Source organism: Trichoderma breve, chromosome 4 (assembly GCF_028502605.1).
Source record: "Trichoderma breve strain T069 chromosome 4, whole genome shotgun sequence".
NCBI classification, from domain to species: Eukaryota; Fungi; Ascomycota; class Sordariomycetes; order Hypocreales; family Hypocreaceae; genus Trichoderma; species Trichoderma breve.
This window is the reverse complement of record NC_079235.1, coordinates 2,767,053-2,785,416: the sequence shown is the minus strand read 5'-3', so window position 1 is coordinate 2,785,416 and position 18,364 is coordinate 2,767,053. Positions and strand designations below refer to the sequence as shown.

At 54.2% G+C, this 18,364-nt stretch overlaps 5 protein-coding genes across 5 annotated transcripts; 2 read left to right on the top strand and 3 right to left on the bottom strand.

The window, feature by feature from the left end:
* Positions 1-541: 541 nt before the first annotated feature.
* On the top strand, positions 542-2,027 carry T069G_07108 (pyridine nucleotide-disulfide oxidoreductase domain-containing protein; the record flags this gene model as incomplete). Its single annotated transcript, XM_056174318.1, has 2 exons — positions 542-690; positions 767-2,027. 2 exons carry the CDS (start codon positions 542-544, stop codon positions 2,025-2,027), a joined length of 1,410 nt encoding a protein of 469 aa, XP_056027897.1.
* Positions 2,028-3,442: 1,415 nt separating this feature from the next.
* T069G_07107 (cytoskeletal-regulatory complex EF hand domain-containing protein) lies at positions 3,443-7,632 on the top strand (the record flags this gene model as incomplete). The annotated part of the gene is made up of 6 exons (XM_056174317.1): positions 3,443-3,464; positions 3,542-3,693; positions 3,841-6,616; positions 6,662-6,800; positions 6,901-7,531; positions 7,603-7,632. 6 exons carry the CDS (start codon positions 3,443-3,445, stop codon positions 7,630-7,632), a joined length of 3,750 nt encoding a protein of 1,249 aa, XP_056027896.1.
* Positions 7,633-8,533: 901 nt separating this feature from the next.
* Positions 8,534-10,630, bottom strand: T069G_07106 (exocyst complex component sec6 domain-containing protein; the record flags this gene model as incomplete). The annotated part of the gene is made up of 1 exon (XM_056174316.1): positions 8,534-10,630. The coding sequence occupies one exon, from the start codon at positions 10,628-10,630 to the stop codon at positions 8,534-8,536; it is 2,097 nt and encodes a 698-aa protein (XP_056027895.1).
* An 859-nt stretch (positions 10,631-11,489) lies between these two features.
* On the bottom strand, positions 11,490-12,767 carry T069G_07105 (HIT zinc finger domain-containing protein; the record flags this gene model as incomplete). Its single annotated transcript, XM_056174315.1, has 1 exon — positions 11,490-12,767. The coding sequence occupies one exon, from the start codon at positions 12,765-12,767 to the stop codon at positions 11,490-11,492; it is 1,278 nt and encodes a 425-aa protein (XP_056027894.1).
* Positions 12,768-13,597: 830 nt separating this feature from the next.
* T069G_07104 (DENN (AEX-3) domain-containing protein) lies at positions 13,598-16,609 on the bottom strand (the record flags this gene model as incomplete). The annotated part of the gene is made up of 3 exons (XM_056174314.1): positions 13,598-13,800; positions 13,850-16,145; positions 16,214-16,609. 3 exons carry the CDS (start codon positions 16,607-16,609, stop codon positions 13,598-13,600), a joined length of 2,895 nt encoding a protein of 964 aa, XP_056027893.1.
* Between the last annotated feature and the right edge of the window lie 1,755 nt (positions 16,610-18,364).

Here is an 18,364-nt window from a genome sequence, read left to right as displayed (position 1 = left end):
TGGTGGCTCCCGAGGCACAAATGCTAGGAAGAACAGGACCCCTAGTGGCAGGGCGATTCCTCATCAACAAATCAGGGCCGGTTCGGTGGCTCCGACAAGCCATGGCTGGGTGGCAGCTCGACAATCTCGTGTAATCACGGCTTCGGCTTGAAACTAAAAGAGGTAGTTTTGAAGCCGAAGTCAGCAGTATTTGCACCTAGTGGTTGCAAACAATGCCGCATTGGAACTAACACCACTCTACAGCACCTACTAAGCACTGTAGTAATCTAGTAATCTATCTGAGAGCTGCCAGGAAACGTCATTTTCCTTCCCCCCCTCCCCCGCTTTGGGAGCAACACTTTGGCACGCAAAATAAAAACTGCCCCTCCTTCACAACTACACGAGTATATATAGAAGCGCGGGTGTGGAAAGCTGTAAATCACACCAATTGTCCATGCAACCCTTCGCCTTACTCTCCCGAGCTCAGTCACTAGGCTCCAGAGGGATCGCTTCCAACCGACTATCTTCACTCCATCGCCATCTATCCACCACAGCTCGCGCAATGGCTCCCATCACCAAAGAGACCGACTACCTCGTCCTCGGAGGCGGCAGCGGAGGTCTGGGTGCTGCCCGCATGGCCGCCTCCAAGTATGGCGTCAAGGCCATGATTGTCGAGAATGCACGCCTGGGAGGAACTTGCGTCAATGTTGGGTGAGTTTCTATACTCTCATCTTGACTCTCACTGTTGTAAATGATATATGCTGACCATTCTTCTCGTGTCGCGTAGATGCGTTCCCAAAAAGATCACATACAACGCCGCCGCCCTCGCCGAGGCCATCCACGACTCAAAAACCTACGGCTTCTCCGTCCAGGAGACCGCGCCCTTTGACTGGGGCATCTTCAAGACCAAGCGTGATGCTCATATCAAGAAGCTGAACGACATCTACGCGCGTAACCTTGGAAACGACAAGGTGGACTACCTGCACGGATGGGGACGCCTGCTGTCTAAGAACCAGGCCGAGGTCACTCTGGATGATGGCTCCAAGGTGCTGGTTAACGCCAAGAAGATTCTGGTTGCCGTCGGAGGCAAGCCTACGGATCCCCCCGCAATCCCCGGAGCCGAGCTCGGCATCAACAGCGACGGCTTCTTCGATATCGACAAGAAGCCAGGCAAGGTGGCCATTGTTGGCGCCGGCTACATCGCCGTTGAGTTTGCCGGCATGTTCAATGCTCTTGGCACAGAGACCCATCTCTTCATCCGATACAACACCTTCCTGCGCAACTTCGATCCCATGATCCAGGAGACTGTCACCAAGGAGTACGAGCGCCTGGGAGTCAACCTTCACAAGCAGTCTCAGGCCACAAAGGTCGAGAAGGCCGCCAACGGCAAGCTCTCTGTCACATATCGCGACGGAGAGGGCAATGAGACCACCCTCCACAACGTTGATCACCTCATCTGGGCCATTGGCCGAACCCCCTTGACGAGCGGCATCGGCTTGGAAGAGGCCGGTGTTAAGCTTAACCAGAAGGGATACATTGTTGTAGACGACTACCAGAACACCAACGTCGACAACATCTACGCCCTCGGCGATGTTACCGGCCAAGTCGAGTTGACCCCCGTCGCCATCGCTGCCGGACGTCGTCTCTCACACAGACTTTTTGGACCCCCTGAATTCAAAAACCTGAGTCTCAGCTACGAAAACATCCCCTCGGTCGTGTTTGCGCACCCCGAGGTTGGTGCCATCGGTCTCACGGAGCCGCAGGCTATCGAGAAGTACGGCAGGGACAACATCAAAATCTACAAGTCTTCCTTCACTGCCACTTACTACGCCATCATGGACCCCGAGCAGAAGGGCCCTACCAGCTACAAGCTCATCACAGCGGGCCCTGAAGAGAAGGTTGTTGGTCTGCACATCCTGGGCCAGGGAAGCGGCGAGGTCCTGCAGGGCTTTGGCGTTGCTGTCAAGATGGGAGCGACTAAGGCTGACTTTGACAACTGCGTTGCCATCCACCCCACAAGCGCCGAGGAGCTGGTTACAATGAGGTAAAAGGGGGAGCGATTGATTGATGGAGTAAAATAAGACATATACGATGTACATTGTAGATAGCTTTGTATTGTCAAGATAGTAAAATTGCATATTATTTCATACACTTTACGAGTGTCCACATATTGGATGCATAAAAGCGGTACATGATGACGAGCTGCCTGCATACCTGCATACACTGACTGCACTGCTGAGGCAAGCCGGCTGGGTATGGGGCACTGCCTGGACCGAATGCTGCCATTAGCATCAATGGAGCGTACAGTAGAGCAGAATATCTGGTCCAGTGTGATAACAGCAAACAGCCCAGGATGCATGGCCGGGCTGCTTCTGCGAGGCGATTGGCGACGCGCAAGTCACGAGAGGAGTGGAAAACAGTTCGGGACTCGCGGCTACTGCAAGACGCTGCTTGGATGGCTTGGACGAGAGAAATGATTGCTTGCCCGTGGCATAGATTCCGGGCCTCCCTGCTGCCCCCTCATCTAATAGGCCGCAGTTGGTGACAGCAGCATGCGTCTGGTCTTGCGGGGAAGCAGAGCGTTGAGCTTTTGGGCGGGCTTATGGGTGTGTTGCGCCGGGCTGCGATTTGTTATTTGCTTGTGCTGCGTTGCTCTACTTATCTGGATGCATTCATCGTCTGTACTGTCTGTATGCAGCTGAGACAAAATGGCAATGCAAAAACATAACAAAATAATACAAAGGTTGACACAGGAGGGCAATGACGGGATGAAACAGAACCCGGAGCGCAGCTCATTTTACGTTTGATTGATGCTGGAGATGGGCAGCATCCCGTGTTAGCGCTCCCCAGCGGCCCCCGACGATGCCTAAATTGCCTGGACCCAGGGACTCCATGCTGGACCCCATGCCTGCTTGATTGATCACCTACCTCAATTAATTGACATCAATTTGATGCCATGCATGTACTGCCTCGTATCTGCTAGCGCTCAACCCCTCGCAGTGGTACCCAAAGGTACTCCGCAGCCGCCGGTAAATTGTGGCAGCGCGGTGACGCTAAACCCGCCGCCTAATTTGGTCGAATCAGAGCTCTGGGCAGCTTCACTGCTAAGGCCAAACTGCTGTAGCTCGCCAGCCACCTCTCAGGCTGACGACCCAAAACAACCCCGACTTCAACCCAATATACCCAGTTCCGAAAAATCTCCCCATCGCCAGCTATTCGACTTTTTGGGCCGCAAAGGTGCTGCTGCTGCATTTTGTCTTTTTTCTTTTAATTTCTAGTATCTGTTGCTGCTTCTTATCTCCTTTGATCTTTGGCCTTGACGCCATTGCAGCTTCGCATCCTCTTGGAAGCTTTCCCTCGAGTCCGTTTGTTTTGCGCCTTTGAAAGGGGACTCGACACTCCACCCAGCGAAGACGCCAACTAGCTGTTCGACACAACTTCTTCCTAGTGCCTGCGTGCGACAATGTCGGCGGCCGCTGATCCGAGTATGGCTTTCATGTTTCTCAGAGCTCGTTATTTGTTCATTGTTTCCTGACTGACTGGTTGTCCCTCTCTTCTCTAGGCGCGCCGAACCTCAATCTCTCACCCGAAGAGAAGCGCATCTACGGCCAGCTCTTCCGCCAAGCCGATACCGATGGCGTGGGCGTTGTCACCGGCGAGATAGCCGTCAAGTTTTTCGAGAAGACGCGGCTGGATTCACGTATACTGGGAGAGGTTTGTCGCTCCTTTATAATCTCCATCTGCGTTCTCTCTTTGTCTCTCGCTCGCTCGCTGCCTTGCGAGAGGGGGGTTGATTCGTCACCCCCACGCCCCCCATTTTCCCTGCCCGAGCTAACCGCTATGCTTTTATCACGACTACAGATATGGCAGATTGCCGACAAGGAGAACCGCGGCTTCCTCACTCCCGCTGGCTTCGGCATCGTACTTCGCCTCATCGGTCATGCTCAGGCCGGACGAGAGCCAACCCCCGAGCTGGCTCTCCAGCAAGGGCCCATCCCCCGCTTCGAAGGCATCTGGCCAGCTGCTGCCACCTCTCCGGCGCAGGCGCAAACGCCCATCCAGCCCCAAGTCTCTGGCGGCGTTCGCGTTCCTCCCCTGACTCCCGACAAGGTTGCACAGTATGCCGCCTTGTTTGAGCGCCAGAACCTGCAAGCGAACATGCTGCCGGGCGATCAGGCCAGGTCCATCTTCGACAAGTCCGGCTTGCCCAACGAGACTCTCGGCAGGATATGGGGATTGGCCGATACCGAACAACGGGGCGCTCTCGCCCTGCCCGAATTCATCATCGCCATGCACCTGCTTACGTCCATGAAGACTGGCGCTCTCCGCGCACTGCCCAACGTTCTACCTGCTGGATTGTATGAGGCGGCGACGCGCAGCTCAGCGGCTGCTCCTAGACAGTCGCCAAGCAACACTGGTGGCATTACTGCTATCCCCCGGCAGCTGAGTGGCTCGACTCAGCAGCAGAGGACAGGAAGCCCGCTCAATCGCCCGCCGATAGTCGCTGCTCAGGTTACTGGACCCCCCGCGCCAGCTGGTGGTGAATGGGCCATTACTCCGGCCGACAAGGCGAGATTTGACCAGATTTACCTCGATTTCGACAAGACAAATAAGGGCTTCATCACCGGTGAGGAAGCCGTGCCCTTCCTCAGTCAGTCAAACCTCCCCGAGGACACGCTCGCCCAGATTTGGGACCTAGCGGATTTTGGTTCTCAGGGACGATTGACTCGCGATGGCTTTGCCGTTGCCATGTACTTGATCCGTCAGCAGCGTAGCAACCGGGCAACTCCCTTGCCCAGCACTCTGCCCACAGCTCTGGTGCCGCCGCACCTGCGAACTCAGAGCCGCCCTGCTACTGCAGTTTCATCGGCCTTTGATCCCGCACCAGCTCTCACACAAACCGCTCCGCTACCCCCCGTAGCTGCCTCTGCACCGCCGGCGCCCAAGTCTGCTCTCGAGGACTTGTTTGGCCTTGATTCTTCCACTCCTAGCCCGGCGCCCCCGGCCCCGGCGCAGACCACAATGTCCACGGGAGGCTCAAATGCTGATCCATTTGCCGGTGGCATCAGCGTGCTCCACACAGCATCTTCCCCTGGCAAGCCGTCATCCCCCGTAGGTGTGACGTTTAGGCCATTCGTGCCATCCTCCTCCTTTGGTCGTGGCTTGGCTGGCCACCCTGGAGCTGAGGCTGCTCGACCGCATACTGCTTCAGAGGATCTCCTTGGTGATACTGATCCTGAAGCAAACAAGAACATCTCTGACGAGACTACTGAGCTGGCCAATCTGTCAAATCAGATCGGCTCTCTGACCAAGCAGACGCAAGAGGTTCAAACTAAGAGGGCCACGACTCAGCACGAACTGAGCCAGACTAACTCCCAGAAGCAAAACTTTGAACAACGACTGGCACAGCTGCGGCAACAATATGAAAAAGAGGCTCAAGATACACATGCTCTGGAAGAGAAGCTAAGAAACTCGCGGGCCGATACTAAGAAGTTGCAGGGAGATTGCATGAACCTGGAAGGACAGCTGCGAGACATCCAGGGCCAGCACCAGCAGGTCCTGGCTGCCCTCCAGGCTGACCAGCAGGAGAACGCCAACCTGAGAGAGCGCATTCGTCAGGCGAACGCCGAGATCGCCGAGCTCAAGCCTCAGGTTGAAAAGCTCAAGCTGGACGCCAGGCAGCAGAAGGGTCTCGTTGCAATTAACAAGAAGCAGTTATCCACCACTGAGGGAGAGCGCGACAAGCTCAAGGCGGAGGCCGAATCTCTGGCCAAGAGCGCCGAAGACATCTCTCGCCAGATAGAGACGGGCTCGCCCGTGTCTACCTCGGCGCAGATGGCCAGCCCTGCGCTTTCGACCTCTAGCGGTAACAACCCCTTCTTCAAGCGGTCCGCCAGCACAGACATCATGGGCGTCTTTGGACCGCCGCCCCCGAACAGGGCCTTCTCCGACAGGTCCTTCGACGATTTGTTTGGCCCCGGCCCCATCAGCTCCAGCGGCACTCCCCCGCCAGTTGCAGCATTCAAACAACAGAACACGGGGCAGTCATCAGTTAGTGTTGGATCCTTTTCTAACAACTCAGGGCCGACTCCCAATGTCAGCCGCGTCCCAACGCTGAGTGCTGAACCTCCTGCGCCGCCAGAGTCCAGACAATTAAGCTCGAGCTTCTTGCCGTTCCCCGAGCCTAACGAGTCACTGTCTTCGTCGCGACAAGTGTCTCCCCCTACCTCCTCACGTGCCGAAGGCTCGGCGTCCGGCTCATTCCCCTTCCCCGGCGGTGTGGCATCGGGCGCCGCAGAGGCCAAGGCCCCTGCGGCTGCCGCTTCCAGCGAAGAAGAGGAGAAACATGATAGCGCCAGCGCGACCCCTGTCCCGGCCGCTCAAGGCGATAGCTCGCAGAAGCCCGCGGAGGGAGAAGCCCTAGATCGATCCGGCTCTTTTGACAATACTGACCATGCTAAGGCCAAGGCAGACTTTGACAATGCATTTGCCGCCTTCACCTCAGCCAAACCCCCCAGCAGCAGCGGCGCAGACAAGGGAACTGCTGCTGTAAAACCCCATAGCGCCTTCGACAACGCCTTTGACACAGAGTTCCCGCCCATTTCAGAGCTTGAGCGGGACGTGTCTGAGTCTGACAGTGAGAGAGGAGGCTTTGACGACGATTTCGCACCCGCGTCGCCAGAGAACAAAGCCAAAGAGAAGCAGGTCGCTCTGGAGCCAACTCCGGAGTCTCACAAACCTGCTGCTGAAGCCTCCGACTTCAACGCCCCTTTGTCACCATCTCAGGATATTACAGCCACCCACGAACCCGAAACTAAAAGGTAAATGCCCACAAGTGGTTAATTTGCCTTTGAACTTGAAATTTTATGATGGTTGATCTCTCCGCTTCCTTGCCACCATTCACTAACGCAAATTCCGCAGCACGGAATTACCCTCTTCTCCCGCCACGATCACCAACAACCATGCAACCACCTCTCCGACATCCAACGCTGATGACATCTTTGGTTCCAGCACAATACCAGCACCTGCTCATCACAACCCACCCCCAGCTACCAAGGGCGCCTTTGATGACCTCGACGATGATTTCGAGGGTCTAGAAGATGCCAAGGAAGGTTCCGCGGATGATGACTTTGCCAACATTTCTCGGTCTGGACTGGACGACTACAACCCCATGTTTGACAGCAGCCCCCCAGCCAGCCAGGCCAAGAGCGAGTCTACAGCGTTTGGCAACGAGAGCAGCTTTGACTTCATCTCATCCAACTCAGCCACCAGCGCCCCTGGTCAATCTACCAACGGACAGCAGTCTCACGACTGGGACGCCATCTTCTCTACACTGGATTCTCCCACTACCGCCCCAGCACAGCCTGTACACAGCAACAACACAGGCCCTGCAAAGGAAGAGACAGCCGAGTCTCGCCCCCCGGCTCCGGGACGTGCACTTACGGAAGCGGGAGAGCATGATGACCCTATCCTCAAGAATCTGACTAGCATGGGATACTCTCGTCCGGACGCTCTTGCTGCTCTCGAAAAATATGACTACAACTTGGAAAGAGTAAGTCTTTCTTTTCTGAAGGAGGTGGACGAATGAGAAAAGTTCTTAATAGCTGACTCGTCTTTGCTTAGGCTGCCAACTTCCTCGCCAGCCAGTCTTAAAGGCAGATTGAGAGCGGGGATAACCCGTCCTTAATACCGACTTTAGTTTTCCATTGTAGTGAAGGAGAAAAGCAACATTACCGCATAGCAAACACCGTTCGTTCGTTCTTTTGTCGTAAGGGGAAGGGGGGCGGGGACTTTGAATTTTCTTGACATTGTGTTTTATTTTCTTCTTCAATAAGGGGCCGGGTTATTTTTTGTAAAAGGCCGTCGCAGTCGCGCTCTACTACTAGTACGTTACGGATCTTGGGAAGGGGTTGGAGGGGAGGAATCGCCAACATAAATCGATCGCTAGTCCTGTTCTATTACAATTTTCCTTTTCCTTTTATTTTCCTTTCTCATTTGTTCTACTTTTTCTTCTTGAGCTGTGTATTGAAGGGTATGGGAGGGAGATTGTCGTTCAGCAATTACAGGGATACGAGGCATGTATTCAACCTTGATTTAAAGGGGCCATGTCGCGGTGCTTGGGTCATTTTTTCACCATTTTCTTCTACTCTTTCATCTTTTTTTCATTCATTATGCCTGGATTGAATTTGATGTGTGAGATATATTTCGACTCAACTCGACTCTGATAAGACTGCTCTCTCCCTCTCACTCTCCCTCTCACTCTCCCTCTCTTGTATAACATGCCCACCGACATCCATAGAAACGCTAATATAGCACATATGTAAACATTTAAAAATCGTGATAAAACCCTTTCCATCCATCCACGTTAAAACAAAACTTCTCCCCCATCCATCCGCCATTCATTTCACCAGGTTCCCAAAGTAAACTTCCTTTCAAACCGGCCACACTTCGTACTTGTCTCCGTGAAGACAATATGATCTCTCTTTCCGCCCCTTCTCACTCTGCTGCTGCATATATACATACACCGTATAGAGAGCATGATTTTGTCTCTCTTTTACTTAATCTTGGCCATGACCGTCTCTGGGCCTCTCACAATGTCCATTTGCGCGGCCCTTGCTTTGACAGCATTCAGCATACTTCTCTCAAAATCATCCCTGGACCGCAGCACGGCCTCGACCCAACTGATCTGCAAATCCCAGTAAGCAGTCTTGAAGTTGGCAAACGCGTCCGCCACCGAATCCTTATCCACCGAAAGCAGGCCCAAGAAGGGTTCAGTGACACGCCAAGTGTCCTTGATAGACATGGCAACCTCGGGACTGGCCAGGTTAGAAAAGTACTCAAACGCAGTGGCGATGTCGTTGAAGAGCTTATCGCGGAAGGGATCCGTGCGGCGAAACTTTGCGCCCTTGTTGCGCACCGACGAGAGGTACCGCACGAGGAGCTCGTCGGCGAAGATCTCGATGAAGATGTCGATAAGGGAGTGGTGCAGGGCCTGGCGGTACTCGCCGACGTACTCCTCAAAGGTGACCACCATCTGCTTCATGGCCGTGTTGGTGTACCACTTGGGCGTGAAGAAGTCGGGCATGACGCCCCGGAAGTCGACGGCGAAGACGAGGTGGGCGAACTTGTGGATGCACCAGGTGCTGAAGTCGACGTAGCCATCGCGGAGGGCGTTGAGCTCCTGCTCGGCGCGCTCGAGATACTGTGGGCCGACGTTCCTCTCGAACTGCTGGCGGAAGCTAGACAGGTAGCCCAGGCGGCTTTCCTCCTCATTGTCATCGATGACGCCAATCTGGTCGTTGGCTGTGGCCACCAGCCAATCCTGCAGCGCCTGGAAACCTTCTAAATCAGGAACGCGGTCACTCTCGTAGCGCTCAGCCTCGTCGTCAAGCATGCGCTGCCACGACTGCTGGCGGGTGCGTAGCCGTAGGAACATGGCGTCGACAACGCCCTCGACCACGTCAGCACGCTGCGAGTTGATGGCCGCCTCGACCTGCTCACGCAACATCCTCCACAGCGCAACGAGGTTCTTGGTCCGGAAATAGCCATACTCGTCCTGGTCCAAGTTAGAGCCCTCGATGTTGCGACTGGCAAAGTCGCGTTTCTCTTGTTCAAAGATGCGGTCGATCCATTCGTCGAGGAATTTGATAATGAGTTGTCTAAAGTCGCGAACGAGCTCCGCCTCGCGATTGTCAATAACGTGCGGTACCAGGTCTTCTTGCTTGAAGCCTATCTTGGACATCTTCTTGTAGTATTTCTCGGGGAAGCTGACGATGGAGAGCGTGTGTGCGGAGCTGGCTTCCGGATCGTCCACCATACCGACCAAGAAGTCGTGCATCAGAACGTGATAGATATCTGCATATGTCTTTGCGATACGCCATTTCTTGGGCATGAGCGGCGTCATACCAATCTTTACAGCATTCAGGTCGTTGAAGAACCATTTCATGGTCGCCTCTAAGCTATCGGCATCGTCGAGAAAGTCTTCCCGGGCCTGCTGGAACTGTTGCTCGGCACTGACCTTGATAGCCTGCATAAACTTGTCCTTGTAGCCACGGACTTTGCGGGCACCGTCTGTGATGCCCTGAAATCGGGCTGCCATCTCTTCGTGATCTTTGAGTGCTTCCTGCAGCGCCAGTACACGCTGGTCGCTCTTCTCTTCCGCCTCCATGACAACGGCAAAGCGGACCACCAGGCCGTTGTTGTCGCTGACGACGAGGTTGATGAGGTTCATGGCCAGGATGCCGACGTGCTCGTCAAACCAGTCGATCGTATCGTCTAGCCTTGTAAAGTAGTCCTCCAGCGTCGACTCCAAGCTCCGGTCATCTGCCCTCTGGATCTGCTCCATGGCGTCGTCTCGTATGTTTCGTAGCTGCGTCAGCTCGTAATGGCACGGCAGCAAGTTCGGCATGTTTTCTCTATCTTCGTCGTCCTCCGCCAGCATCCTCTCCACAACGGCCAGGCGTTCGTTAAACGTCTCGAGGTTGCGTCTCATGGCCTCGACGGCGCCAAAGTTGCGGTGCGCCTGCGACACCAGATTGATGCTCGCAAAGTCCTTGATCATGGTCTGCGACTCGGAACACAGCTTATCAATCTTCATCATCTCCTCCTTGATCTGCTGCACCGCCTTCTGGCCGTCGCTGAGGCCGTTCATGCCGGACTGCGTCGTCTCGAGCTGCTCCCGCAGCCCATTGCGTAGCTGCCCATCGACGGCACTCTTCTTGCGCGAAAGCTCGAGCTTCAGCGCGGGTATCTTGTCTAAGTCGTCCGGGTGCCGGAGCAGATCCGACAGTTTGGGAACCGGAGCGTCGTCCATGGCTGGTAAGTTCGGGTTGGCGATAGGGGAGAGAAGGGAAGAAAAGGAAGAAGGGGGGAAGCTCGAGGTTTGTTTAAATCATAGTGCGCGGGCTGCTATGAGACGGAAGAAAGACGCACAAACGAGGTCCAGGGCGGAGCGTAGAAAATCAAAAGCAATTGTCCCCCTGTAGGCCCGGCCCCCGCGTGAGCGCGCGTGTTGAAGGCTTGGAGATGCGTTGGCCGAAGAATGCAAAGAAGCCAAAGTTGTGACGATGCTGTCTCGAGGTTGCGTACTTGCTTTAGGCGGGAAACAGGAGGTACTCGGTACCTTTGTTAGACGGAGCTTAAGGCACCGAGGCGTGTACAGGGCACCAAGGGGAAGAGTGGGCTCTCGACAGCACCCCACGCCTGCTACTGGCACGCACTAGAGCACCACAAAGCCCCCAGTGCTGTATTTCGCAGCCAGTGTGGGGAGAATCTTCAACGCCAATGGATTCCATTTAAGACATCTTTGGCAATTGGTAGCAATAACAGCCAGGTTTTCACTTCTTCTCGAGAGAAAATTTAAATTCGGAATTTGCTAGTGTGTTGTACATTTATCCTGAGTGTAAATCAATCGCTGGACCAGCTGAAAGAAAATGGCAGCAGCCTTGCAAAGCGACCAAATCATTATGCCAAGACGCCCTCAAATATTCCCATCCACTCCATGTCTCTCCTTAGTCGCTGTCAGATCCTGAGCTGCTGGTATCGTCATCACTGGTATCGTCATCGCCCTCACTCAAGCTTTGCTCGGCAATCACATCCCCAGCCTCCATGCCATCCTGGGCTTCTTCATCCGGCCCTCCGAGTTCGCCCTCTTCGACATCTTCCCTGTCGCCTGGTCTTCTCCGTTTAGCAGGTCTGTTCCTATCCCTTCCTTGCTGCGGACCACCTTTGCGTTTACTATTTCGTTGATGCTCTTCATGACCCGGGACAGTGTCTTTTGGACCCAGCACGAAGCCAGTCGGTAAAGCTTCTCCCTCGCGCAACACATATATCGCCGGGAATTCGAAAACTTTGGTATTAGAAAGAACGTCTCGAAGACATTCTTCAGATGGAATGGGCGTAAGGGTGACCAGTTGATTTGATCGCTTCTGGGCACTCTCAAGGAAGAATTGAAACTGTCGTCGCTGCAACTCATCGTGCTCTCGTGGCCACGCGTCAATCGATGCCGTTCGAATTGAAATCCAGCTCCCTGTCTGAGGGTCTTGAATTGAATCATTCGCCAACTGCCAATGAGCCGTAGAGGGATTCTGCGCGACTCCTCTGTAGGATCTCTTTTGCACCTTGCCTTCTGTCTTCGCTTGGGATTCCAACAACGAGTTGTATCCCACGTATAACGGCACATCGTCCGAAAGCTTCGAAAGAACTCTTGACTTGTTCGTTTTGTTCGTATCGTTAAGGTCCTTCTCAAAGGTGAACCACTCGACTTGCCAATTGATCCGACCAGACTTTCTGCTTATCGTGGTGTTGTTCTCCTTCTGCCTCGTCATGCCCTGGGGTGCGGACACAACCACTGTGTTCAACTTCTTAAGCTTGCTCGCAAGAAGCTTATCCGCCAGTCTCTCTTTGGATTGCTTCAGAACCCTCGTGATCAAAACCTTTCTCTTCCTCCCATCTCTGCCCACTTTCCATCTCACTTCCTCCACCGTCAGCGGCCGTAATTCGTCCTTTTGTATTATGCCTTTGTCTTCCACCAAGACTCGTTCCGCGCGTTCGGACGCCATCTCGATGCTATGCAGAAAATTATAGTCGTGGTCAATGCCAGCGGCCGTCGCCAGCTTCGATTTGGCGACATAGGCAGTTTGGTCGCGTTCGCCGCTGCATTGCGACCAAGCCTTATGCGTCGTGATGCATTTTAATGAACAGGTGGCGATGTTGCAGCGAGGGCATTTGTATTTCGGAGGGCAGATGTGGCAAATGCCGCAGAGAGACGTGAGGACGGCGTCGGCCATTGTGTGAAGTCTGAAGAAAAGAGATGTTGAATGGTCGCGAACTTCTTTTCTTGAAATTTCCAGGGACTTGATGATGCACAGCTCTTATCGGATTTTTTTCTTATCTTAGTGAGACAAGTGGGTCTAGAGTCGCTCTCTCTGCTCCACTCAAGCCGCCTCGAGTTTGTTACTGCATGTCTTCAACTTCGTTTGGATCACAGTGTCAAGTTTTGGCCAGCAAACATGTTACTGAGGGCTAAGGATCACTTCATATTAAGACTTGATAAATACATTTCACAAACAAAGAAAAAACTTTTAAACATGCAATTACAAAACATCTACAGATCCTCCAAACAGTCTAGCACAGGAAACAACTTAAGCCACCTTTTCACAAATGATTTTTTATAAGGAAAACACAGGAGGTCAATGAGCGAGAGACTCAATTGTAAAATCTTGAACTATCAAGTGTCATAAGATCCCCCAAATAGGGGCAGAGAAAGAATAATGTTAGTCATGAATAAGAAGAGATCCTAAGCCTCGATGGCGCCACGCAAGTCATCAGTCAGCCTGCCATCACAAGCTGTTCCCTTCATCTAGAATATAGTAAAAGATAAGGATAATGGTAGAACAGGGAACGCAAATGAACAGAAAAAAAAAGAACGCCGTGATCCAAAACAAGGTTGTTTTTATCCAAAGCCGCCACAAAACAAGAAGCTAAGCATATCTGCCCAATGAGGCTGGAAACGCTCAAGATACAAGGATATATAGTTTGGATCGCCGTATCGAAGGAATCAGGACAAAGAAAATGTAGAGATGCCAAGGAAGCATCGGCAATAATACAAAGGTCGTAACTAGGCTGGCGGGGTATCGCTGATCTGCTCAGCTTCAGGGCTGTCCTCTGCCTCGGAGACTGCCTGTTCAGTCTCAGGCTTAACCTCTTCAGCAGAGGCACCTTGCTCAACTTCAGTTTTGCTGTCGTCATCAGAAGCAACCTCCTCCGCACTGGGTTTGCTCTCGTCATCAGAGGCAACTTCCTCAGCTTTGGGTTTGCCCTCTGCATCAGGGATACCCTGTTCAGCCTCAGTCTCACCTTCATCGGAGACTGCCGAAAGCGCTGATTCTTGCTCCAGATGATCGGTGGAGAAGAGACTGCGACTGCTTCTTCGAGACGAGGCCGTGGTCGCTGGAGACTCCGACCTGATCACTTCGGCCGTCATCGAAGTCCTCTTCATCGTCCTCGACAATCTTGGTTGGTATCTCGTCTCGAATAGAGTACTGTTGACTGGCGCGCTCTGGCGTTGTGGCGGTTGACGCAAACGATAGTGCAGTGCTACTGCGGTTGGGGATGAGATCCGGCGTTGGTGGTATAGAGCTAGGCCTCCCGGCAGTTGGTTGTAAGCGAGAACTCCCCTCGCCAGCGTCCGAGGTGGCGGTGGAGCGGGCGTCCTCACCATCATCACTGTGAGCAGTCGATAGGCTGCTCATACGGCGGCTAGCACGTGTGCTGGCTCGAGATTCGGCATCCTGGGCAAGCTGCAGGCCGTCAACGGCAGCTTGGCACTGGTCCGCGATGTTGCGAACGATATGGGCGATGGCGTCGGTCTTATCCTTCAAGTGGCGATCGGCCATGTCAGCGAAGCTGGAGGTGGAGAGTCGGTTGCTGCTGCGAGAAGGTCGCAGAGCATGGGTCTCAGCGCCACCCTCAACTTCGTCCGACTCATAGCCATCCTCAACCTCGCGGATGAGCTCCTCAGGCTTGGTGAGGGACTGGATGAGGTGCTCCATGTGGTGGCTCTGGCCACCAATCAAGCTACGCAGGTGCAGAACGACGCGACGAGCCTCGTCACGCTGGCGCACGATGGTGGCATTGGTGTGGTGGAGCTGAGCAAGCTCCTTCTTGTTCCTCTTGCGCTCACGCTCGAGTTCCTCTGCAATCTCCTGCTGGAGAACGAGGGCCTCGAGGGCGTCGTCACGCTGCTTCTCGGTGCCAGAGAGACGAGTGGTAAGGCGGCCGTTGTCATCCTTCTGCTGTTCAATGAGGGCAGCAAGGCGACGGTTCTCCCGCTTGTGGCCCTCAATCTTGACCTTGAGGTCCTGAGTCTCCTTGGTGAGCTGCTCAGCGAAGGCCTGGAACTTGAGGAATTGCTGCTTCCAGCTTTCCAGCTCCTCCACGAGGTAGTTGTTACGCTTGGTAACTTTACCAAGCTCGGTGTCCATGCGACCCTTCAAGTTGATGAAATCCTGCCAGGCTTCAAGAGCGTCTCGAGAGTACTGGTTCCTCTCGCGGACAAGCTCGTTGAGGTGCCTCATTGACACCTTGGTCATCAGAGGCTTCTTGACGGAGCCGCCAAAGACAGCCTTGATGCCTGTGTTGCGGCCCATCTTCTCGCACACGTGGTCCATGACAGCCATGATGGCATCCTGGTTCCACCACTCGGGGTCTTGAATAGACTCAACCTCGCCACGCATGACAATGATCTGACCAGCAGGCACAAGCTTGCCACCGCCATAGGCAGAGCGAAGGTGCTGGGGAACGCCAGAGGGCGTAACGTCGCCATTGAGGGCTTGGGTCAATCGGGAGACAAACTTGTTGCGCTGACCAGGAGTCAGAGCGGTGGGAGGGCTGGATGTGAGAACGAAGTTACGATCCAAGTCGATGACCAAGGCATCAGTGGGAGCCGTGAAGAGGGATCTGCACTCGGCCGTAACACCCAAGATGTAAGGGCCAGGCTCTTGGACGAGCTCCTTGGCATGGCGGGCGTGCACCACGGGAACATACAAACCGCTCCACTCAAACACTCGGACGCAGTATCTCACAGTCTCTGAAGCAATTGTGAGCATGGCCGGGTAGTGGCTGACAAAGATGATGCGACGGGTGGGAGAGATGGCAGCTTCAATGACGCCAACAATGTTAGGGATGGACAAGCAGTTGAAAAGGGGCCACATGGCAAAGTTCTGGAATCCGGTAGGGGACGAGGGGAATTGGTAGCACAGAGCATAATCCTTCATGTCGATGCGGACAAGGTCATTCAGTCTCGGAGCCGGGAAGCTCAGGATACGAGAAACCTCTTCAGCATGGAACAGGTTAGTAGCCTTGTTCCAGTGAATCCACATGCCACGCAGGTAGTCGCCCAGGAGATTGTACAGAGGGTAGCGAGACAAGAAAGACAGACAATAAGGAATCCAGTATGTCTCCTCGGCGTTGTCATAGTAGTCGTTTTCGGTCCTCTTCCTCAAGTCACGGATGGTCTCAGCCCTCTTCTCGTCGGCCCGCGACCAAACGCGCAGGCAGATGCCATAGAGCGTGTGAGAAGAGTCCTGTTGGAGGACGAAGGAGTGGTGAGTGCAGTGGGGCTGGTTCCGGCCAGTACAGATTTCGACATCGTGAGGGAAGCAAGCCTGTTGAAATCAAAGTCAGCGGCGCACACAAAAACACATCATTCACCAAGTAATAATATCAAACGTACCCTCATAGAGGCGTGCAGAGCCCGCGCAATCTCGTTGTCCTGCTCAAGACGGGGGCTGCTGCCGAGGATCTCAGGAAGCCAGAACTGTCCAACAGCACCCTTCATGTGGGTGATTTTGCCCTGGGCGGGAGTGGGAGCCTTGACCCATTGAGAGGGCTCTCGGCCGACACCACAGACCATGTAGGCATGAGTGAGCGTCTTGGGGGTTCGCTGCTGGGGCTTCTGGGTCAAGGTGGAGGGAATTGGCTGGGTGATGCGGGAATGGAGCGATGAGGTACGGCTTGGTATCAACATCGAAGAGTCGACGCCGGCCTGGTCGCGGGTGCTGGGCCGGCCATCACGGTCGCCAGTTCGGGGGCGCGTAAACGAAGGGTGGGTGTTGAGAGAAGGAGGCATGGTGGCGGCTTCGATGTCGTTCTCAGAATCGAGCTCCCATAAACACTCTTGCTCTCAGTCGAAGGCGAAGAGAAGCTGTTGAGCTGGCGGATCTCAGCGGGCCATCCGAAGTGTTCCTGGATCTCACGGAGATATGATGAAGGGAGTGACTGTTCAACAGGCGCTTGATGCCTGGAGAAGAAAGTGTGAAGAAGAAAAAAAGGATGCTATCGGACGACCTCAAGTGGTCCGTACGAAGAAAAAAAGAATCCCGTACAGAACGAGAGGAAAACGGCAGAAGAAAGAGAAGAGTCAGGATCAGGCGACGCGAGACGAGGCGAGACACGGGAAATAGAAAAGGGGACTGGACCTCTTGTCTTGGACGAACGGGGGGGACATTCACACTGCAGCTAGCACGCCGTAGTGGTGGCAGTTAGCGGAGCAGGTACCTGCAGGCTGCTGCAACTGGAGCTGCTCAGCGCCCTCAGGGGCACGGCTGCACCAGCAGGGGGGGTTCCCGGGGGGCCTTCTCCACCTGCTGTGATTTTTCCCTCTCGACTCGGTATTAGCCAAAAAGACTTCCCCAATGGGCATGGATATTGGATAATTGGCCAGACGAGACAAGATATGATGGGCATGATGGTGCTACGAACTAGCACGGAGGACGGAGCACAGCCCAAGAGTAGTCGGCAATAGCGTGCGGCGCGCAATATTAGTTGGCCGAGCTGGAGTGGCACAGAAGATGCAGGAGTAGGTAAGTCATGCAGCGAGCAGGTACAGCATCGGCCTCGCATGTCGATTCGGTCCAGCAGCTATCCATGTCTGATTGATTCTTGCGCTCCTGAGACGCCCTGGGTGCAAGGAGCATCTCCTGCTGCGTGCAATATCCAGTCCTGTGGCATCCAGGCACCGAGTGCGGCTACCAGTGCTGTCCGCACGAGGGCGACAGGGGTGACTGCGTGGATCAGGGATCCTGGCCCGAAATGCAAATTGAGCTGCCCAAGGGCCAATCACGGCGCCCGGAAGCCAACATCTAGACTCCAGCGAGAGAAATTCGTCTCTACTGGTGCTAGAAGGGAAAGGGGATCGCGGCTTGGCCACGGCGTAGCGGCCGACATGGTGAATGAATCAATCTCAAGAGCTGGACTGGTGTGCTAAAGCTCTGCGGAGGTAGACTACAGTATGAAGGATCAGCATCGTAAGCAGCTTGGAGGCCAATTAAACTCACCAGAGGATACTGAAGAAAAAAGAAAAGTCTCATTCGGTTGCCTCCTTGCCTTGTCAAGCCAGCTGCGCCGCAGAAACCAAGACATGGAGGAAGAGGAGAATGAATGCAAGGGAGAACAAGAGCCAGCCGATTGCGCATCTCGGTGTCCTCCGTCACAGGTACTATACTTTCCGTACTCCGTGCGGACTACGGGTTGCCCGGTTGCTAAGAGCTACCAAGTATATGACCAGCCGTGTGACAATCAAAGCACTCAACCCATCAATCATTTCACCTTCTAGAGGCACTGGCCATACGAGTACGGGGTGCGGAGCTCCAGCAGTACTGCCAATTCTACGGAGAACCTGTCACTCGTTCGTACAGGAAATAAAGGCAGATTGCTCATCGTCATCGTTACCAATCGGCGCAGCCCTTCATCTCGTCGACCCCAGCCGCCTGCATTTCGTCACCAGTTCGACAACAGGGCTGCCCCTGGGCCCTGCCCTCTGCCGTCTTTTCAACTGATGCTTCTGTGCTCTGAAACTCCATGAAGACTAAGAGTATGGAGTGCA